At 33.6% G+C, this 20,206-nt stretch overlaps 1 protein-coding gene across 1 annotated transcript in view; it reads right to left on the bottom strand.

The window, feature by feature from the left end:
- The window catches only part of LOC100371929 (uncharacterized), a 39,386-nt gene extending 22,332 nt beyond the window's left edge, over positions 1 to 17,054 (bottom strand). The window contains exons 1-12 of the mRNA XM_085508248.1: positions 17,045 to 17,054; positions 14,110 to 14,204; positions 13,735 to 13,827; positions 12,348 to 12,525; positions 10,502 to 10,599; positions 9,280 to 9,378; positions 7,285 to 7,567; positions 5,987 to 6,493; positions 4,336 to 4,478; positions 3,611 to 3,845; positions 2,412 to 2,660; positions 237 to 432 (exon numbers count right to left, since the gene is read on the bottom strand). Coding sequence (XP_085364374.1) covers positions 237 to 432; positions 2,412 to 2,660; positions 3,611 to 3,845; positions 4,336 to 4,478; positions 5,987 to 6,493; positions 7,285 to 7,567; positions 9,280 to 9,378; positions 10,502 to 10,599; positions 12,348 to 12,525; positions 13,735 to 13,827; positions 14,110 to 14,204; positions 17,045 to 17,054 — 2,186 coding nt within the window. The remainder of the gene's footprint in view (positions 1 to 236; positions 433 to 2,411; positions 2,661 to 3,610; positions 3,846 to 4,335; positions 4,479 to 5,986; positions 6,494 to 7,284; positions 7,568 to 9,279; positions 9,379 to 10,501; positions 10,600 to 12,347; positions 12,526 to 13,734; positions 13,828 to 14,109; positions 14,205 to 17,044) is intronic.
- Between the last annotated feature and the right edge of the window lie 3,152 nt (positions 17,055 to 20,206).

Raw genomic sequence — 20,206 nt, 5'->3', positions numbered from 1 at the left:
CCTGACATTTAGGTAAATGCATGCAAAAAGGTATTGTGGTGTACATTACAAGAGAGATATTATTCACTATTTCTAGTCCAGATCGGCTTCTAATTCTAAAAATGGGTAACACATAACAAATAAATTGATAATTTGGTGTATTTCTTGGACAATTAATATTTAGTAATTCTGGACCCTGAATATGCTATATGATTGAAGCATGGATGAGTACCATAAAAGCTACTATGTACATGTACCTTTCCGGTTGCATCTTGTACATTTTCATAAGATTTGCATCATCTCCATGTGACTTTGCAGAAGCCACATACTTCTGATGTATCTCATCTCGTTTCATAGTTACATCTATACTTGGCTGGGTAACGCCAGAACTATCCACGTAGGAAAATGGACCCTTGATGACAGTGCTCTTACTATCATCACATTGTACAATACCTGTAACATGGAGCAACCAAAAAAACAACTATTAGTGAGAGGAGAGTGTGTCAATGTTGTTGTGGTGAGCTATCTGATTCTATCTACTGTAAAGGGGGTAATTATTCACTGGGTTTTAATTTAGCTTATTTCGCTGACTGGAAAATGCGCTAATTTAAAACCCAGTGAATATGTAAAATTTACCATAGAACACATTACCTAAATGACAAAACCGTGAACTTAAAACCCACTGAATATGCCTGAAATGGTAAATCAGTGAAATTTAAACCCAGTGAAAATTAGTCATTTTACAGTATCATTTCCACTGCATTGCATTGCAAAAAAATTACTATTAACAATTAAAATTTTCGAGGAATGACTGGAACTTTTCAGATTTTATTTAAGAAATGAAGGATTCTGTGATGTCCATTATTGCATGTTAAATATCACCACAATCAGAATTAGAGGTTTTTATGATGTCACAGTTTTAACATTATCACGTTATGTAATGTAAACCCCTATACACAATAACATTCATTTTAACCTAAAAGCTCCTAAATTTAACAACTGTAAAATACTATAATATTAATCTTCGTTGAAAAGACTTTTTTGGTGTTTTGTATGGAATTTTTATTACCGTAAAATCTGTATTAGAAGCCGCATCCCTAATAGAAGTCGCACCCATTCTTTTTGAATAATTGAGAATCTAAAATTCACCATTTCTCATATGTGTAGATGCTCTAATAGAAGCCGCATCCCCTCTGTTGCATTGTACCATTTTAATAGAAGCCGCGGCTTCTAATACAGATTTTACAGAGTAATGTTTGATGAGTTGAATGTATAATAAAACAAAAAGTATATTTGCTTGATTTATTTTGCATTGCAAAATCATCCCCTCATGCAGTGAAAATAAATTCCAAGCAAAAATAAAAGTATTTTACAGTAAATTTGTTTAATTCGGACAGTGGTGATTAATAACAACAATAATGCCCCCCCCCCCCAGTGTCATATTGGATTCTGAGAAGGACTAGAGCCTATTATTAAAGAAATGATATCCCTGCCCAAGTTCTGTTAATCCTCACTTAATAACAGGCAGTGCTGTACTGCAATTAACACCCCAAACTGTCAAAAAAATATATAAACTTGCAGGAGTACGCATAAAAATAAAAGAAACCAAGCATGTGATTAGTGCACCGTGAGCAAATGACACTCATAAGTAAATGAAATGCGAAAATATACGATCATGGACAATTCCGACTGAACTGAACTGCACGTGGTACCCAGCAACCAATGAGAACATAATTTCACAAATACGATAGGTAGGTGAAATTATCATAGTTGTTGTATTACCGGGTATCTTAAATTACATCCTGGTATTATAACATATATTTTAAAAACAGCATACAGTAAATGAAAGTAAATTACTAATTTCAATATTGGGATGTACATTTGTAACTTACATGTATGAACAAATGAAAACACAAAATTTGTAGAAAACATTGTTTTTTACTTCTTTGATTTGTAAATAGTGTAAGTCATAAGTAAGTCATAAGTTTACATTTTTGCTAACCAGCATGTATGTCTGATAACAAATGTCACATGATGACATAGACTCATAAGTTGTTTTATTAACACAGGAATACACATATATATATTTAATAACAAAAGCAGTGAACAACATCCTTATTTTAACTTCAAGTGCAAACAAACCAGTACCTACCAACCAATCACTGTGCAGAACAGAACGTAAATAAGTACATGTTCGTTTCATTACACCAAGATCAACAATAAATATCAATAAATTATTAATGCGTTTAAAGCGAGAGGGTCGATCGTCACCAGTGCAGGCGCGGAAATTGAGTCCCAAGCGAGAATAACAACCCACACTAAAAACGCAAAGACTCATAAGTAGGCGCTTGTTTGTGAACAATGACACGCTATGGCCATCTGACGGATATGCAGGTGACGACTCCCCCACTTTAAATAATAGTAATACTCACCATAAATTGTCCATGAGTAAAACTGATGTGGAGAAGTGATGTTGATGTTTTTTGTAATCGTATCATAGAAACCATTAAATCTGACACCGTAAGCCCAGGGGAGATCTAAAATCACTTCATTGCCTCCAAGATGAACGATACCAATATAACTCGGGTCATTATCACCAAAATCACATAGGTAAAGACCAGACAAACCATTGCGTTCCAAAGTTGCATTGAATAAACCAACCAGAGAACATCTCTGGTACCCTGGATACAAAATGGTAAACTGTAGAATACTTTATTTTCGCTTGGAATTTATTTTTGCTGAAAGAATGATTTCCATGAAAATAAAATCCAGCAAATATACTTTTTTTTCTATATTTCACGTTAAACTCATCAAAAATCAGTGAAAATAAATTCCATACAAAATGCCAAAAAAACCTTTTCAGCGAAAATTAATTCCAGCGAAAATAAAGTATTCCACAGTATATGGTTATTTTGCTAAAACTAAAAATAATGCGAGTATGTGTTGAATTCCATTAATGAATATAGACTGGACAGACTTATAAACATTTGAACACAGTTGAGCTTGAATTTGGAAAATGTAATGGAGTTCAGAAATATGTCAATTGTTTTATCAAAGACTAAGATAAGGCATGCAATTTTGACAGCTATGTACAGTGATATCCAACGGAGTGTCATTCGTCACTGTGAGGTTGTCACGATCTGTATTCACAAAGGTACACGTAGATGATACACATTTTGAAAATGTGCAAAGATACCAGAAAACCAGCCTGAAATGAACACCGACTAATTCATACACAATAAATACAAAATTCTAGAAATTTTTGCGATGTGATTTTGTCATCTCACAATTCATGTGACTACTTCAATTCTCACGAGATCTTCCTCCCAGACCACACTACTTGCATTCATGTACCCTTATATTATAAATCTTTGATGTTATAATAATACTTTTAGCTCTGCTTTTAGGCTCCTCCAAAAATGGGAAATACTTCCCATAAATGTTCACATATTTTGCCTCAATATTTGTTTCTTCTCTTTAAAATGTAGTTTTAAATATCATGTAACTAACAAACATTATACATAAACCAATCATAACATTGATGATAATTTCAATTATGTATTGTGAATTTTTTTTTTTTTACTGAATTTTCACAAAAAAACCAGACAATGTCTTTAGTAAATCAACTCACCTACTCCAGGCACTTCACTATTCCCTGCATCAGCTTTATGTGCGTAGTTTCCCTCTAGACGATACCCTTGATTAGTGACAATAGCGGAGATTTCACCAACCATCATATAATCCTTTTCTTCCCATGTTCCCTCTGTGTGCTGAGTCCATTCACCGCGATATTCAAACTTGATAGTTACAATACTGTTTTTGACTTCACCTGAGATTTTCCACTCATGTGTACTTTTACCAGTTATCTAAAGCAAATAAAAGTATATGCTGAACAACGTCTGTAAACCGCTTTAGTTTCGCGAAGACGAATTTTTCCAAATCACAGCCAATCTTTATCCAATTCACCTCATGGCTAATTTAGATAATTAGAATAGTCTTAGTAATTTGTATCGTCAGAAAATTTAATATAAGGTCTCAGTCCATTACAACAATAGAAATTCTTGAGGATTGAGGAGAGATTAACGAGCAATTTTTTGCAGAGCAGTATTCCAAGACATTCAGCAATTATTATGAACTGCTTTCAGCAACTTAAATGGAACATTTTTAAAACCACTTGTCAAATGATATTCAAAATTAAAATTCACCAAATGTGATATAATCAATATCATAAATAAATTAGCATATTTGACAAATTTGCCCAAAAAAACAATAGCCACAAAAACAGTTGAGTATCTATTTGCATATTTGGTGATTGGCAGAAACAACATTAATTCACTATTATCATGCAGCTCTTACTTTGGTGCCATCTTGTTGAAGTAAAACAAAAAAGTCTTTGACCAGTGACTGACCAGATCTCTCATCGGTTACAATGGCCTGACAACACCACAATCCAGTTAAATTCCAGTCAGTTTCCTCTCTTGCATGATGACGAATTACATCTGAGAATTATCAAGATAATTGTGTGAAATGTTACTAATTGCCACTGAACATGATTTCGTCAAAGTTAAACAGATGTGGAAATTGTTTTTTTTATGCATGTATCACACATAACATGGGTGTATAGATCAGGTGACAGGGTTGTATGGATCAGGTGCCATGGGTGTATGGATCAGGTGACATGATTGTATGGATCATGTGACATGGGTAGATGGATAAGATGACATGGGTGTATGGATCAGGTGATAGGGATGTATGAATCAGGTGACAGGGTTGTATGGATCAGGTAACATGCACGTACCGATCAGGTGACATGGGTGTATGGATCAGGTGACATGAGCGTATGGATCAGGTGACATGGGTGTATGTATTAGGTGACATGGGCATTGACGCTGCAGGTCGGCGTCTTCTACACCGATCTGATGCATATCGCGCAAGGTGTGTCGGGAGTTTGTTCGAAATTTCGAACGTTTCGAAGTCCATCATCGATTTCCACGTATTTTACGGATATATTAAATCGTTTCAGAGACCTGTTTACTAAATAATGATAAATGAAACTTAGAAAACTTGTAAGAACAAACTGGGCCCAAATTGCGCAAATTGCAATAAGTTTACGCTGCTAGAGTCTGGTTCGAATGGAGTTCTACGCGTGATTTTATTGCGCTCAAGAACGTTCTATTTTCGAACTAGTTGAAACCGGAAATAACGCAACTACTTTCGAACTTCAAACACAAATTTGATTATCGTTATTATGTGTTAGTTTCTGTTGTTTCAAAGATTGAATTATGTATGACAATAATATTTCACTCTATAAACAATGTTTCACTAAAATATGTGATTCAAAGGCAACCCAAATTGTAAAAATCAATATCAAGTTCCGCGTATAAACACTGTTGTAAAGAGGCGGCGGAGCGTAATTTTAGCCAAAATCGGCTAGTAAGGCGTCATATGACACAGGTTTGTGCTGGGACAGCGCTTCCGGTGACGACACAACGGTGACATGGGCATATGGATCATGTGACATGGTTGTATGGATCAGGTGACATAAGTATATGGATCAGGTGACATGGGCGTATGGATCAGGTAACATGGGCAAATGGATCAGGTGACATGGGCATATGGATCAGGTGACATGGGTGTATGGATCAGGTGACATGGGTGTATGGATCAGGTGACAGGGTTGTACGAATCAGGTGACAGGGTTGTACGAATCAGGTGACAGGGTTGTATGGATCAGGTGACATGGGCGTATGGATCAGGTAACATGGGCGTATGGATCAGGTGACATGGGCGTATGGATCAGGTGACATGGGTGTATGGATCAGGTGACATGGGTGTATGGATCAGGTGACAGGGTTGTACGAATCAGGTGACAGGGTTGTGCGAATCAGGTGACAGGGTTGTATGGATCAGGTGACATGGGCGTATGAGGTGACATGGGTGTATGGATCAGGTGACATGGATATTATTTTTCAGTTTGAACTAAATAAATCTAATCAGTTTTATTTACCTGCTAATTCATTAACACGAGTCTGCAATGTTTTTTGTAGAGGATCATGAAAGGAAGCCATATTAATGAAGTTGGTGTTTGACAATGAGTAGGCGATGTTATCAGGTATTTTGTCCAACACCCTGGGTGTACAGCCACTTCTGATGACAGGTACGATGATAGTTTCACCACTATTGAATCTCTCAGCGGCTCTTGTCAAATGACGCACTACGTTCTCATCTCTGGCAGTACTGTCACTGTAAATCACTACAAACACTCTAGAATCATGAACCTTGTCAACATCAGTAGTGACTTTTATTCCTCGTTTTTCTAATATCTTGGCCAACATTTCCGCATATTCCATATCCTCGTCGGTAGCGGCGATACTCGCTTCATATTCATCAGATGGCAGAGGTTTGCCTGACCATGCTGGTTTTTTACTTGATTTTATTTTGCTTTCCATTTCTTTGATGGTTCCCTGAGGTAAAAGCTTTGATTTCAACATTTCTTGCCATTTACTCTCAGCGTCTGTAAAAGCAAAACATTTACTTCAAAAACATGCACTATATAATTCTGGTCTCAGTCTGGTTCATGAACTTTGCTAAAGAACAGATTTAAAGGCTTGAGTATGAGATTCAGTGTATTCAAAAACACAAAACATGTATTAACCAATTTACGAATCAAGGACAAAACCGTTCCGAAATTAACACTAAAGATGTAAGTTTGTGTTACGATCATTTGACAATTCGTATGACTTCAACTACACTGGTATTGAAAATGTCAGACAATGTGACCTGGCTGACTACTCACTCCAAATGCATCAATCCGCCATTTCAGAACCAGGTTTTGGTAAAATTCCACTAAACCTAAGCCTAAGAATGGTTTATTCAGGTAGTACTGTAAAATACTTTATTTTAGTTGGAATTAATTTTTGCTGAATAGACTTTTGGGTGTTTTGTATGAAATTTATTTTCACTTATTTTTGATGAGTTGAATGTAAAGTATAGAAAAAAATGAATACTCGCTGGATTTTATTTTCAATGAATTATTCCTTCAGCAATAATAGCGAAAATTAATTTCAAGCGAAAATAAAGTATTCTACAGTATAATAAAACGTTACAGTCGCCAAGCAACGTATGTTCAAATTTTAGGTATACCCTGTATGCATCACTATGGGTGACGAGATGACTGTAGCGCTTTAAATAAAACAGTACAGAAAACAATCCTACCATCCCTTGCTGAAAGTTGTTTTCAAAATAGAGAGAATTACGTTACGTTACGCCTATATGGAAGTATTTTGATACAAATTATTTTCTCACCAGTCTCATCAAATTTCTCAACTCCAGTTACAACTTTCTTATGTTCAATTTTCTTGAATTTTCCTCTGGGTTGATCTGGTATATCCTGAGACTTGGCTACGTTCGACTTGGCACCAGCAACGCCTTCCAGGGGTTTGATTTGGGTAGCAAAGACCCAGCCATCTAACTCAGGTGGCATTCCATCACAGTGCACTTTAGCTACACCATCACCCACATTCAAAACAGTCGCTGCATACCAGTTACCATCTGCCCAAAGTATGTTTAATTGACAGCCTTTCTTGATCTGTATAAGCAAATAGGAGTCAGAAATACATGTCGATAAAACTTGATTTTAAGAACTTGTATCCATGGTAACAGTGTTATAGTGTTTGTAACTAAGAGATAAATGTCTGTTAGGGTTTAGCAACTTAATAAATAAGAGCAAAAAAAATATTCTTTTCATTCAGAAATATAATTATTGATTTAATAATAATAATTTGTTTCACTTATATTGTATTTTTTACAATTATCATTATAATTGATCATGAGTGCATGACAACAACAAAAAACAAAATATTCAGCAATGAACAAAATGAAATAAACACTATTTATATGGTCATACATTTATACAAATGCTTTTAATTAATTGACAAGGCAGTTTTTAGTATTGAAATTGACTATATCAGGGATGTATTGTATTTGGATTTGGAGTGTAGATGTGGTGCACAAACGACAAACTCTCTATCGCCACATATTACAAATCTAGACCTGGGTACTGCAAAAACACACAGTAGACAGTTGGTAGAAAATACAGTTTTACCCCCAGCTGCATCATTTTCTTTTGCTTCACTACCGAAAAAATAATTCGGTTTCAAAAATATATTCCATTGATTGGCAATACGAGTGCCTTAAAAACAACCAACACAATAGCCAATACAAGCTTAATAAGTCAAGAGTGATGTGAGAGAATCTTTTTTTCCTCAAAAACATAACAAAAGTAATCAATTTAGGACTTTTTTGTCAAAATATTTTGTTGAAGAATGCAAAAATTTCCATAAGAAGACAGGTTGAAATATAATTATTTCATGAAAACAAGCCATTGATCAAATCAAAGATAAACACAGTCCTTGTTTGAAAACACCATACATTCTAAAGGGTAGATTAGGTATGAAAGAAAACAGCAATGATCAATGATCTAAAAAAAGCAACCCTATTCAAATGTCAAATGAAGTTGGCGCAGTTTATATGATGGCAGATTACATCAGTTGAGTGGTGTTAAATTTCTTTCGTGTTATATTAAGGTCAATACAAGATATACTGTAAAACATGTCTTTTTCGAGAGAACTGATTCGCTTATTTAAGATGTCGCTAATGACTTTATTATCAATTCAAAATGGCCACCAAACAAAGAAATCAACAATGACAAGAGAGATTCGCTAAATCAACATTTCGCTATTACATCATTTTACCAAAATTCGCTAAAATTGCATGCCGCTTTTTCAACATGTTTCACAGCATGTGATTAGTATCTATTATTACTGACACTCAAATGTTAGACATCATAAAAACAGGATCTAGTTTATTCATGATTTTTTGGTGTCTTCAATGTGGTTCTAGCATAGTATACATAAAAACAAAATGGCCACCAATCGGCCCTTTTTAAAGCAAACTAAAAAACAAATGTCATATGCAATAAGATTCCATAATGCACAATGTATGTATCAAGTTTCACAAACTCCATCTATACACAACAGAAATCCAATTCTGAAGTGGCAGAAATGCTTAATTTTGATGATTTTTAACCATTAAAATGACTCCCATTTGGCCATCTTGAAATGGACTGTAAAATAAATGCATGTGCATATGTGTGACATGATGTACATGAAAAGTCAAGGAATGTCAGAAATATGGATATTAAAACGAAATTTTTCAACACATCACCAGTTGGCCATTTTGAATCCAATCTGGAAAAAAAGTTACTATATATTACTTGTTAAGCAAAATATCTATACATACCACTTTTGGATCCGAACCAATTCTTTGTCCATTTCGTAATTTACATTTCTCTGGACTAACGCATTCATCGTACTGATCACCCCAGCCATCATAGGTTACCTAGTGTTCCAAATAATAACAAATATTTACAAGCCATGCATGGCACAGTCCCCGTTAGTTATCAAATTTAAGATATATAGTTTTGTTTATAGTAATATAGCTGGAATATAACCATGTCAGGAATATGATTTTTTAACATTAAAATGATTGACATTTGTATCTGATCGTCAAAAAAGTACTTGTCCATATTGAGAGATATTGCTCTGGAACAGCATTCAAAATCAGCCATTTTGAATACATGTATATATATAACATGATGTATAACGAATATATAAAATTTGAATATAATCAGTCAAAGCATTTAAGAGATATGGCTCTAGAAGCCCATTCATTAAAACAAAATGGCCGCCAGACAGCCATTTTGAATCCGATCTGAAAAATAAATGATATGCATCAGACACCTGTAATGTCTAATGTATGTACTAAGTTTGAACAAAATCCATCCATAAATGCTTGATATTTGATGATTGTTTAGCACAAAAAAGGCCACCATTTGGCCATTTTGAATAGGATCGTCAAACCAATAAATCTGTCTATCTATGACATGATGTATAATGAATATTTAAAATTTGAACATAATCAGTGAAAGCAAGTCATAGATATGGCACGAGAACCACATTCATTAAAACAAAATGGCCGCCAGTCGGCCATTTTTCAATCTTATCTGAAAAACAAAATTATTTGCATCAAGGTCCCATAATGTCTAATGTATATACCAAGTTTGAACAAAATCCATCTGTAAACAGCCGAGAAATGCTTGATTTTTAGGATTTTTAGCACAAAAATGGCCGCTATTCGGCTATCTTGAATCAGATCAAGAAACAAATTGACGTGCATATGTATAATATCATGTATAATGTATGTGTGAAGTTTGATTGTGATTGGTCCAGGCATTTCTAAGATACAGGTCCGGACGCACGCACAGACGCACGCACGCACGGAGGTCAAAACATAAGTCCCCGTTTTCGGACTGCGTCACATGACAAAAAATTCTTAAAATTAATTAAAAGGTTGAATAGTTTGTACAATGGAGTCACTTATTGGCACATTATTACATGGCTTGAAAAATATGAAGAAAGTTTTAAAAAAATGCAGGTCAATGACGTATTACGGTAATATTTACTTCATATATAAATGGTGAGCCTATTTCTACGACTGTTGACGGAATCCATCGCTTGCTTCGAAAGATAGATACTTTCTGTCCCACTGAATAATCACCGTCTGAAAATAAATCAATAGTAAGTTTATAATGTGTGTTAATATTATGGAAACTTGTATCCCTACAAGCGGGCTTGCAACTTTATGTCTTTTTGACATCACAGTAGTGTATTTGTGTTTTACTTTTTTTGCAAACCATTCATACTTTTACACCACTGTACATGTCTTGGTGGCAGATGAAATTTCCAAAAGGTCACTAGAGTTTTGATGTAAAAATCTTTTTTTTAGCATGTTCAACAAACACATGCTTTTGTTGTAATGAAATGGCATTCAATAACTGCAATACCGGTACTATTGTTTTAGCCTATAAACTAAGCCATCAATCACTAATTTCGGAAATACTAGTAATAAAAAAAACAGACCTTGAGTGAAATTTTATGAGTCTGGCATATAGAATCAATATAATTCCTGATAGAAGGCAACTGAAAAAGTTAATAACCAAACTGAAAATCTTTCTAAACATCAAGTAATTGCATTCCATAATCTCCATGAGTTATCAAGTTTAAGAAATATATGAAGTTTGAGCGACAATCAGAGATATAGCTCCATGCAGGCTGCATTCATTAAAACAAAATGGCAACCATAAGGCCATTTTAAATCGAACACTAAATGAATAAATGTGCATCTGTGAGACATGTATATATTCAGTGACGGCATGTCAGAGATATTGTGTCTGAATAGTATTTGATAAAACAAAATGGCCACCAGTCAGCCATTTTGAATCTGATCTGCACAATGATGTACATCAAGGACAGTCCCATAATGTTTGATGTTTGTACTGAGTTTAAACAAAATCTGTCATTGCATGACAGATATCCGGTTCTGGAATACAGAAATGCTTGATATGATGAATTTTTTGCCACCATTCATCCTTCTTAAATCAGATCGCAAAAAGATCAAATGGAAGTGCAAAAGTGTTGCAAGATGCATGATGTATGTTTCAAGCTTGAATGTGATTGGCCATAGCATATCTGAGATACAGATTGCGACGCAAACATGGATGAAAGCATTTAGCAGACTTATTTATTTTATTATTTCTTCTACCTATTTGAGCAAAATTATTACAAAATAAATATTGAAGATCTTCTTCGCTATGATTGCCCTTAAAATCACTTTTGTGTGTGTGTGATTTTCAGTGTCTTCATGTATTAATTGTTCTGTGATTTTTTTGGCTGAGCCGATTTTGCTCAAACTTGGCAGGCAAGTTACACCTTCACCCCAGTTAGGTGGTAAATGTATTTCCTCTTACAAATCTAGGAATAAAAACCTCAGACAAGGCTCATTCTACTCAGCTTGAGTGTGGGCACAAAGTTATAGCATTTGTTGTTTTAACATCTTTTTTTCATTACAGAGAAATTTGACATCGAAGTTGGGGTAACTTTTCACCAGGAACAGCTTTTTACCTCTTCTGTGACTTTTTTGGCAGGTGTTCATCAAAAACTTGACTTTGGCATTGAGAGTGTTAATATGTGAGTACTTTTATAGTTTAATTTTTTAATTTTTAATTTTATCTTCACGTTCATTACAGCTATGATCACTTTAGTATTTATGTTGTTTGCACATAGACTATCCAGCTCTTATAAAGCTACACTGTTTAACTACAGTGAGATGACACTCATCAGAAATATACATACCCAGAATGTCCTTATTTGTTGTTATAATCACTGTGTGTATGCGTGCGTTCCAATAAATAAACGCTATACAATATTGTTGCAATATTGTGCTTGAACCATTTTAATTTAATTTCTCACCTTTAGATTGCGACGTGTCCGGTGCTGGTTTGACTTGATTATCTCCCACCCATGCACCTGTGAACGTTGCAGGACAGTTATCAAAAGTTACTTTTACCCTGTGGATGACAACCTCTAACACTGTTGCATCATACCACATTCCAAGCCATGACACTTTCAAATTGGTTCCAACAGTAACCTATAAGAAATATAGTAATAATTACATGTTTAATCAGGACTGCTAAAAAAATACCAGGACTGCCAAACAAGTTTTTATATGTCCATATACATTTAAAAAAAGACTTGAGTTCAGTTATTTCTTAGGTTACCAACCTCTTGACCACCAATGTCAATTTTGTCAAAAATTAAAACTCAAATAATTTTTTCATATATTTTTTCATATATTTCCCAAAATCATGATCATAGCTAATGGAGAAATTATGCCAATTATTAAAAAAAAAATCTACAAAAATTTTAGAAAAACTGTCTTGACCTTTGACCTACCAAAGATTCAATGTCAGTGGTCAGTTCAAAAACCATGTTGAATTCAAACCGTTGTCATAAATATTCATAAGTTGAATATGCAGTGTAAAGTCACCCACTAACGGTAAATGTTATGCGAATAATGGACATTACATGTGTACACACTTATGACACAATAACCTGGCTCGTATACAATCTCAAGGTGTGGTTGACGTATCATAAAGTCAGATACAACTTACGCATGTCATTCAATAACTGAACAATTGCTATTGAGCTCCACTCAATATTATTATAATGTTGTTATGAGGATACCTCAAAGTATGCACAAAGACAGTACAGCTGGAGTATCAACCGGCGCGCAGAGGAGGTTGATGCAACAACGTACTGTCTGAGTGCATATTTTGAGGTACATATATCCTCAAAATAACCTTATTATTATACATCTTTCTTTGTTTTTATTATTAGAGGATGCTTACACGTGTAATTTGGAATTCACAATTCCTTATATGAGTGGATGAAAATACCACGGAAAATACCGCAAAATTACAGCACGCTGTAACCTATGGCGTTACGGTGACAGATGTATAATAATTATATCCTTGGGGGCGGACATCCGGGCATTTTCTACCGCCTGGCAACCCTCGCGGTGAAAACAAAGACCAAAAACTCGCAGAAAACGGTACTTTGCAATGGTTGTTGAGAGTCCCCTGAACAGTGTAACAAGATTAGCCCTACGTGTGTAACATATATGAATTTGGTTGTTCAGGATTCAAAGTTGAGTTTCTGTTGTTTTCTCGAGTTTTCACCGGCTCCACCGGCGTTCCACAGCAGCGCGCACAAAGCCCATAGAAATACGTGGTACAGTGGTGCGCGTCTTAGCAATGTAGAACGTCTGTGACGTAGCTCCGCCCCCGAGGATTTATACCTTGGAGGGATCAGCAATTTTTGCTCCTCCCAAAGTACAATCTTCTAATTTCTTCACTTCATCATAGGCAGCATCCCATCCATCATAATGGACCTGAAACATACATGTGTACATAAGCCTAATTAGTATAAGCCTTGCCAAGGCACAGTGAATAACATACCGGTGCTAGAATGACTCAAACCAGGGAGATCATGGGTTTAGTCACTTCTAGGCTCACACAGCAGATATAAATTAGAGTTCAATCTGAAATGGTAAATGGCATTTCCTATCAGATTAGAACAATTGATATACTCTCAGAAATAACAAGATTATAACATTTTGAGCCTTTTTGTAAACAATGTGTTAATGATACCAAATGATCCCTTCCCAGTTTACCTTAAAAGCATAATTTTTACCAACTTCCAAGACATCACCAAGTACCCAGTTCTTGCCATCAGCTAACACTAAAATCCTCTGTCCAACTTTGTATTCTGAAAAAACAAAAAAACAAATCATATATGCCACTGCATTACATTACTTTTGCTTGACATTTATTCACCGTACACTAATTGTATACAAGTAAATGAGAAAATACATGTTTTTCCACATAGTAAACTTACTACTAGTTATAGTATACAGTATAGCAACTTCTGTAAATGCATTGACTATTCACTGAATTTTAATTTCACAATTTTTCACTGAGAAGTAAATCTGTCAAATTAAACCCATATGAACATGTGAAATAGAACTCATTGTCTGCCAAGTTTGTGCTCAAAATAGTGAAATTAAATGTGAGTAGAAATTAATGGTTGTACAGTGCTTTGTGCTTTTTCATATATTACTGATGAAGAGACATTGTCCAAAACATCTTGTTATTTGGATTAGTGTTTTCTATTTCAGGACAATGATCACCGAATATAACCAATCAAAAAAAATACTGGGTACATGTAAGCCTTTTCAATTAATTATTCTAATGAAGTCTAAGTTTTGTAGAATGTAATTACAATGTAACGACAGATGTAATGAATTACATGGAAGCAAAAACAATATGTATGGCAGAAAATATTCAGTTTTTATTTGACGAATTAATAAATGCAAGTTTGTGTCCTTCCAATCACCTGTACAAATGGTTAATTAGGTGATACATACATATATGTACTAAGTGTGTTTTTTTATTCATTTTATTGAATCATACACTTATTTTGCAATCAAGATAATGCAACTTTGATAAAAAATACATTTGGATATGAAAATTATGCAGGTCACTATGACCTTCAATTGTTAATATTAAAAAATATTAAATAAATGACAGATTCAACAATCAGCAATTGCATTTTAGTCTGACATTTACAGAATGGTATATTGAACACAATATACATGTATTGACGGACTGGAAAAGTATTAAAGTCAGTAGAAGATGAAAGATATTTTCTTTAGCGTGGGAGAAAACAGAGGGTGTTAATCCAAAAATTCCTTGTGTATTCTTGTTTGTGACTGGTCCTGGCAAGGTTCGGGGGATCATCGTGACATAGCTCCGTCTTTGAGAACACAAAAGCAAGGTCACCTTCCTCCATTCAATCAGTCACACTTATCATGTTACTGTTTGTTGACATGAGTTACCATGACAACAGTATAAAACCAAATGGGTCACTTATAAGGTTAAACCAATAATTCAAACAATGACCAACAAAGAAAACTTGATGTAGCACAGCCTTTAAAATACACCTGACTGAGGTTTTAGAACCCATTTCATTCATGCCGAAAATTCCAAACTATGACTCAATCTAATCACCTGAGGTAAAAACAATAATTAATTTTCGCTGAATAGACTTTTTGGGCGTTTTGTATGGAATTTATTTTCACTGATTTTTTTGACAAGTTGAATTTAAAATATAGGAAAAACGGAATATATGCTGGATTTTATTTTCACTGAAACATTCCTTCAGTGAAAATACAAAAAATTAAGTATTCTACATTAATGTAGGTCACACTTGTCAATAAGCTTGTAACCATGGTAACCAACAGCATTGAAATAGACATGTAGCGGGGTATGCTACTGAATCAGGAATCTTTATAACTATCAACCAATACTGTATTCGGTAGATGATAAACACTACGCAAATGTAACCATATCAGTATTCAAAACAGAGAATACCCTTTTATTCCAACAGTAAAAATGGCTGCACAGCACAACTCAAACATGGACAGAGTAAAAAACAACCGAACCAGCGAATTCAAAACGTCTAGCCTAAACTTCTGATTGGCTGTTGCATAATGTCTCGCTCTGGCTAACACTCCATATTTGGAATTGGCTTAAAATAGCCGGACGATGATAGTTTCTATCGTATCGTAACATAATTGCTATGATGGTAGAAATACACTACGCTAGCAACTTTGACAATAGAATAGAAACGTATAACAAATATTATCAACGATGATTCATACAGATAAAACATAATTCATAATGATAATTGCATGCAGTAAACAATGAAATAATTCCAATTGAAATAAGCATAATTACGAATCTGGTCATTAAATAACAACTATCTCATATATGCACAAGGTGCAGCGATAAGACACTCAGAAAAGAAACTTACGCCTATTCTTATGTGAACAATTTTATATAATTCTAGTATCATTTTTTTAAACCTTTCAAAGGTAGATTTTGACAAATATTCACAAATTATGTCAGACAATGTGAATGCTGCAAAATTACAATGTTAAATGTTTCTTTTGGGTTTTGTACATTTCTACATTTGCAGGGAATATATTTAGTGTTAAAATCAGTTCAATTTTTTTTAGCATTTAGTCAATACCACATGTACGAGTAAATTCGTTAGCTTACTGTATTTCTGTTTTTTAGGAAAATTATCAAACACACAAAATATAACAATTTATAAGAAGAATCCAGAGGTCACAGAAAACCCACTGAAAAAAATGTTAATTTTTTTTATACATGATTGTTGACCTATTATACAATAAATTATTATTTCCCGTGAATGATTTACAAAATTGGATCAAATGAAAATAACCTGCAATAACACTATGCAGTAAAAAGTGGTTTCTATTATTATATGTTCATCTATAAATGCAATGAGATGTCAAATTTCTCATGATAACTACCGCTAAATTTGTGTACATTTTCTCTAAGTCCATTATTCAGCTAGAACCAAATGAACATAATCTATTCGTTTGTAAAAAGTCTTGAATCCGATTTTAGGGAAAAAAAATCATTTTGCACATTTAAGTATTTTTAAATTCTCATTGCTTTGGTTTTGATAAAAAAAAATTCTTTAGTTTATGAAGACTATATATTAATCATTGTACTTACCTGAAGCCATCCTAAAATAGGAAATCTGCACCTGTTTAATATATCACACTGAAAAATTGATTCCCAGTTTGGTGAGCCATGTTGCTAAGTATACACATTCTTAGCAACAGAGAGCTTTCAAATCAATTGAAACCGTAACCGGCTATGACAACACATGTCATTGTCAGTGGAAGTTCAAAGTTCAACACGAGTTCACAATTCCGTTGCTTTATAAATGAGTGATATTTACATTTAGTCACAAATTACTCATTGAATGCCACTACAAATGTTTCAACCCTAGTTTGAGTAAACTTTCAATTTGGTGGAATTTAGTCAAATAATCATGTACTACCAGTAACAGTTATTATGTATATCGTGTCAATATTGATTTCCACAGGAGGTCTCCATGGTGATTTTCTATTGGAATATTGTGACTAGATGAACAACAACCACTCAAAACTGATTCAAACTTCTCCTAATCAGGGCTTTCATTTCACAAACCAATAATATTTATTGACACAACACTGACTTAGGAAAGCATAGCAGTAAGGTCTCAAAAAAAGATAAAAGTTACATCAATTGCGAAGTAAAAGGTAAAAAAAAAAAGATAAAACGATATAAGGCAATAATAGAGTAATTCTAAATTAGAAGAAAACAAGTCATGTCATGACGTAGTCCCTGTAAGTTAAATAGTGAACTGAAATGAGTCAGCCATTTTGAATAAGAACATGAAACAAATTACATGAGATTAAGTAAGTATTTTCTTTCAAAGAAGGGAAGTTTCTATTTTTTTTCTTTTCATGTCATGTAGTTGTAAAGTTCGATTGCAATCAGTCAATGTATACCAGATACATGGCTCTTGAACAGCATTTTGAATAAAATTATGGCCTGTAAATGCTAACTATATTTATTCTTATTGGAAGCTTAGTTTATTTGTTAATTTATAATAGACAATGTAATTATTTTTTTCTGGTTATTACCGTAAATTAATTCCATGGAAAAATCTAATGTAATTTTTCGAGATTATCGAAAAATTCAGTAGATGAATGACCTTTAAAGCCACTATAAATGCAATGTAACGCTAAGGCAGATAAGAAAAGACAACGTTAAAAAGTTATCGAGTGGTTCACGTGTTGATCTGAGTGACATTATAGGCTGTATTATCCACAGCCTTGCTATCACCGAGTATATCAGACTTTTCTGATATTTATAAGGCACCTTATTTCTAATTTCTGTTTTGCTATTGTGTTTTTAGTAATTTTCAACCTTCTGTTATGAGCTGGTTCTCGAAATAAAAACTATTATTATATATCCTCTAAGAAACAGAAAGGATGGGAAATTAATACATTAATAAGTATTTGTCTGTCTACTTTTCCAGTTAAATAATACAAATCACCACCTACATTTCAAGTTGACCCTGTTGCTGACAATTGTATAGCTATATGTTATATCCCATTGATGGCATGCGCCCATTGACTGTAAGATTTGATTGATTGTATGTAAATACTATCACTTATATACAGTTTGTACCTGTACACACTGAATACCATGTGATCATCTGGATTACTTAAGCACAGACAATATTTTATTTCTCAAGATTTTTGTTGTCCAATTGTGAACAATTATTTTATTAATTTGTATCACATTTGAATACCGATAATTTTGATCATTGATGAAAACTTGCTAACCACCAAATAATTGCAAGTTAAACATAATGAGTGGATTTACTTCCCATGCACTCACTTTGGGGTCATCAATTGCTTCAAAGGAAGAAAATGATATTTCCCATATTGTCATTTTTTTCTAATTCAACTTTTTATTTTTAATGAAGTTTGAAAATAAGTCTTAATCACAAAGAAACATTCTATGGGGGGGGGGGGTATTTTCAATAAAAAGCGGACAGGTTTATAGAAATCTAACCTGAAAAGTATAATGTTGTACCTGCCTGAAGTGTAAAGTACAAGTCAAAAAGACAGGTTGACAAGTAGCCACTGTTGCCAAGGCAACCCACTGATCCACATATACTGTAAATGATTTTAATTACACAATTTTTTAGGTTAACGTTTTCAATGAATAAATAAATAAATACATCTGATTATGGAATTTATATCAGTATTGTACGTAATAACTGAAATAGTCTGTTTCCATGGTTACGTCAATAAAAAGCACTATCTTACAACGTGATATACTACACTGATTAGAATAGAATAGAATAATGCTTTATTAATACCATAAAGAAAGAGTTAACATTTCCTTTAAGGTTTTCAGATTAATAAAGTAAATAATAAAAGTACATGAAATATAAAAATTGATTTAAAAGGAATTCAACATTAGTGAACGACAAGAATACTACAGACAAATATTAATAATATAAGAAATATTAAAATACTGTGATATGTAAGTATCACTGTATGTAGCATAGAATATGTAAAAAATATAAAAGAACATGACAAAATAAAAGAATTAGTCTTGTTTAGATTTAACTAAATATTTGCAGAGAGTGATAAGATGGTTTGTATTTGGTGACTGTAGTACAAGTTTAAATTGTTCTTTTTTGTTCAAGTTTTGGTAATCACTGTTAATTTCTTTAAGAATATTATATATGTCATCTCTGTGTTCTGTGTACAGTTTACATTCTAGTAAATGATGTAATTCATCTTCTATCTCTTTACAGTGGGTGCATAATCTGTCTTTTATCAGTGTTTTTGGTTTTGTGTACCTTCCTGTTTCTACAGCTAGTTTGTGACTACTTGTTCTAAATTGTGCTAGTATTTTGATGTAATGTCTGTTATCTATGTGTTTTATGTAATGTTCCATGTCTAGTGTGGTTTTGTATGTACTGTAAGTGCGCAGTTTTGCATCATCTCTTTTATTGTCATTGTTCCATGTGTTAGTGTAATATTCTCTAATTGAAATTATCACTTCTTGTATTGTTATATCATCTATATTACATTTAGTATATATTTCTAAGTTGTCTTCTAATGACTTCAACCATGACCCCGGGTAATTATTTTTCTTCATTTCTTTCAGTGCATAGTAGGCCAAGTTGTTGTAGTCAAGAGTTATTAGGTGTTTATAATACCTAACTGCTTGGCAGTATATTTTGGAGATAAGGGGTTCCCGTCCCATTTCCATCCTACAGGCTATTTTGTTTGTCTTATTATTTAAATTTAAAATTTGTCT

Source organism: Saccoglossus kowalevskii, chromosome 14 (genome assembly GCF_978046115.1).
Source record: "Saccoglossus kowalevskii chromosome 14, keSacKowa6.1, whole genome shotgun sequence".
NCBI lineage: Eukaryota > Metazoa > Hemichordata > Enteropneusta > Harrimaniidae > Saccoglossus > Saccoglossus kowalevskii.
Note: the sequence above shows the minus strand (reverse complement) of the source record. Positions and strands in the feature narration are given on the sequence as shown.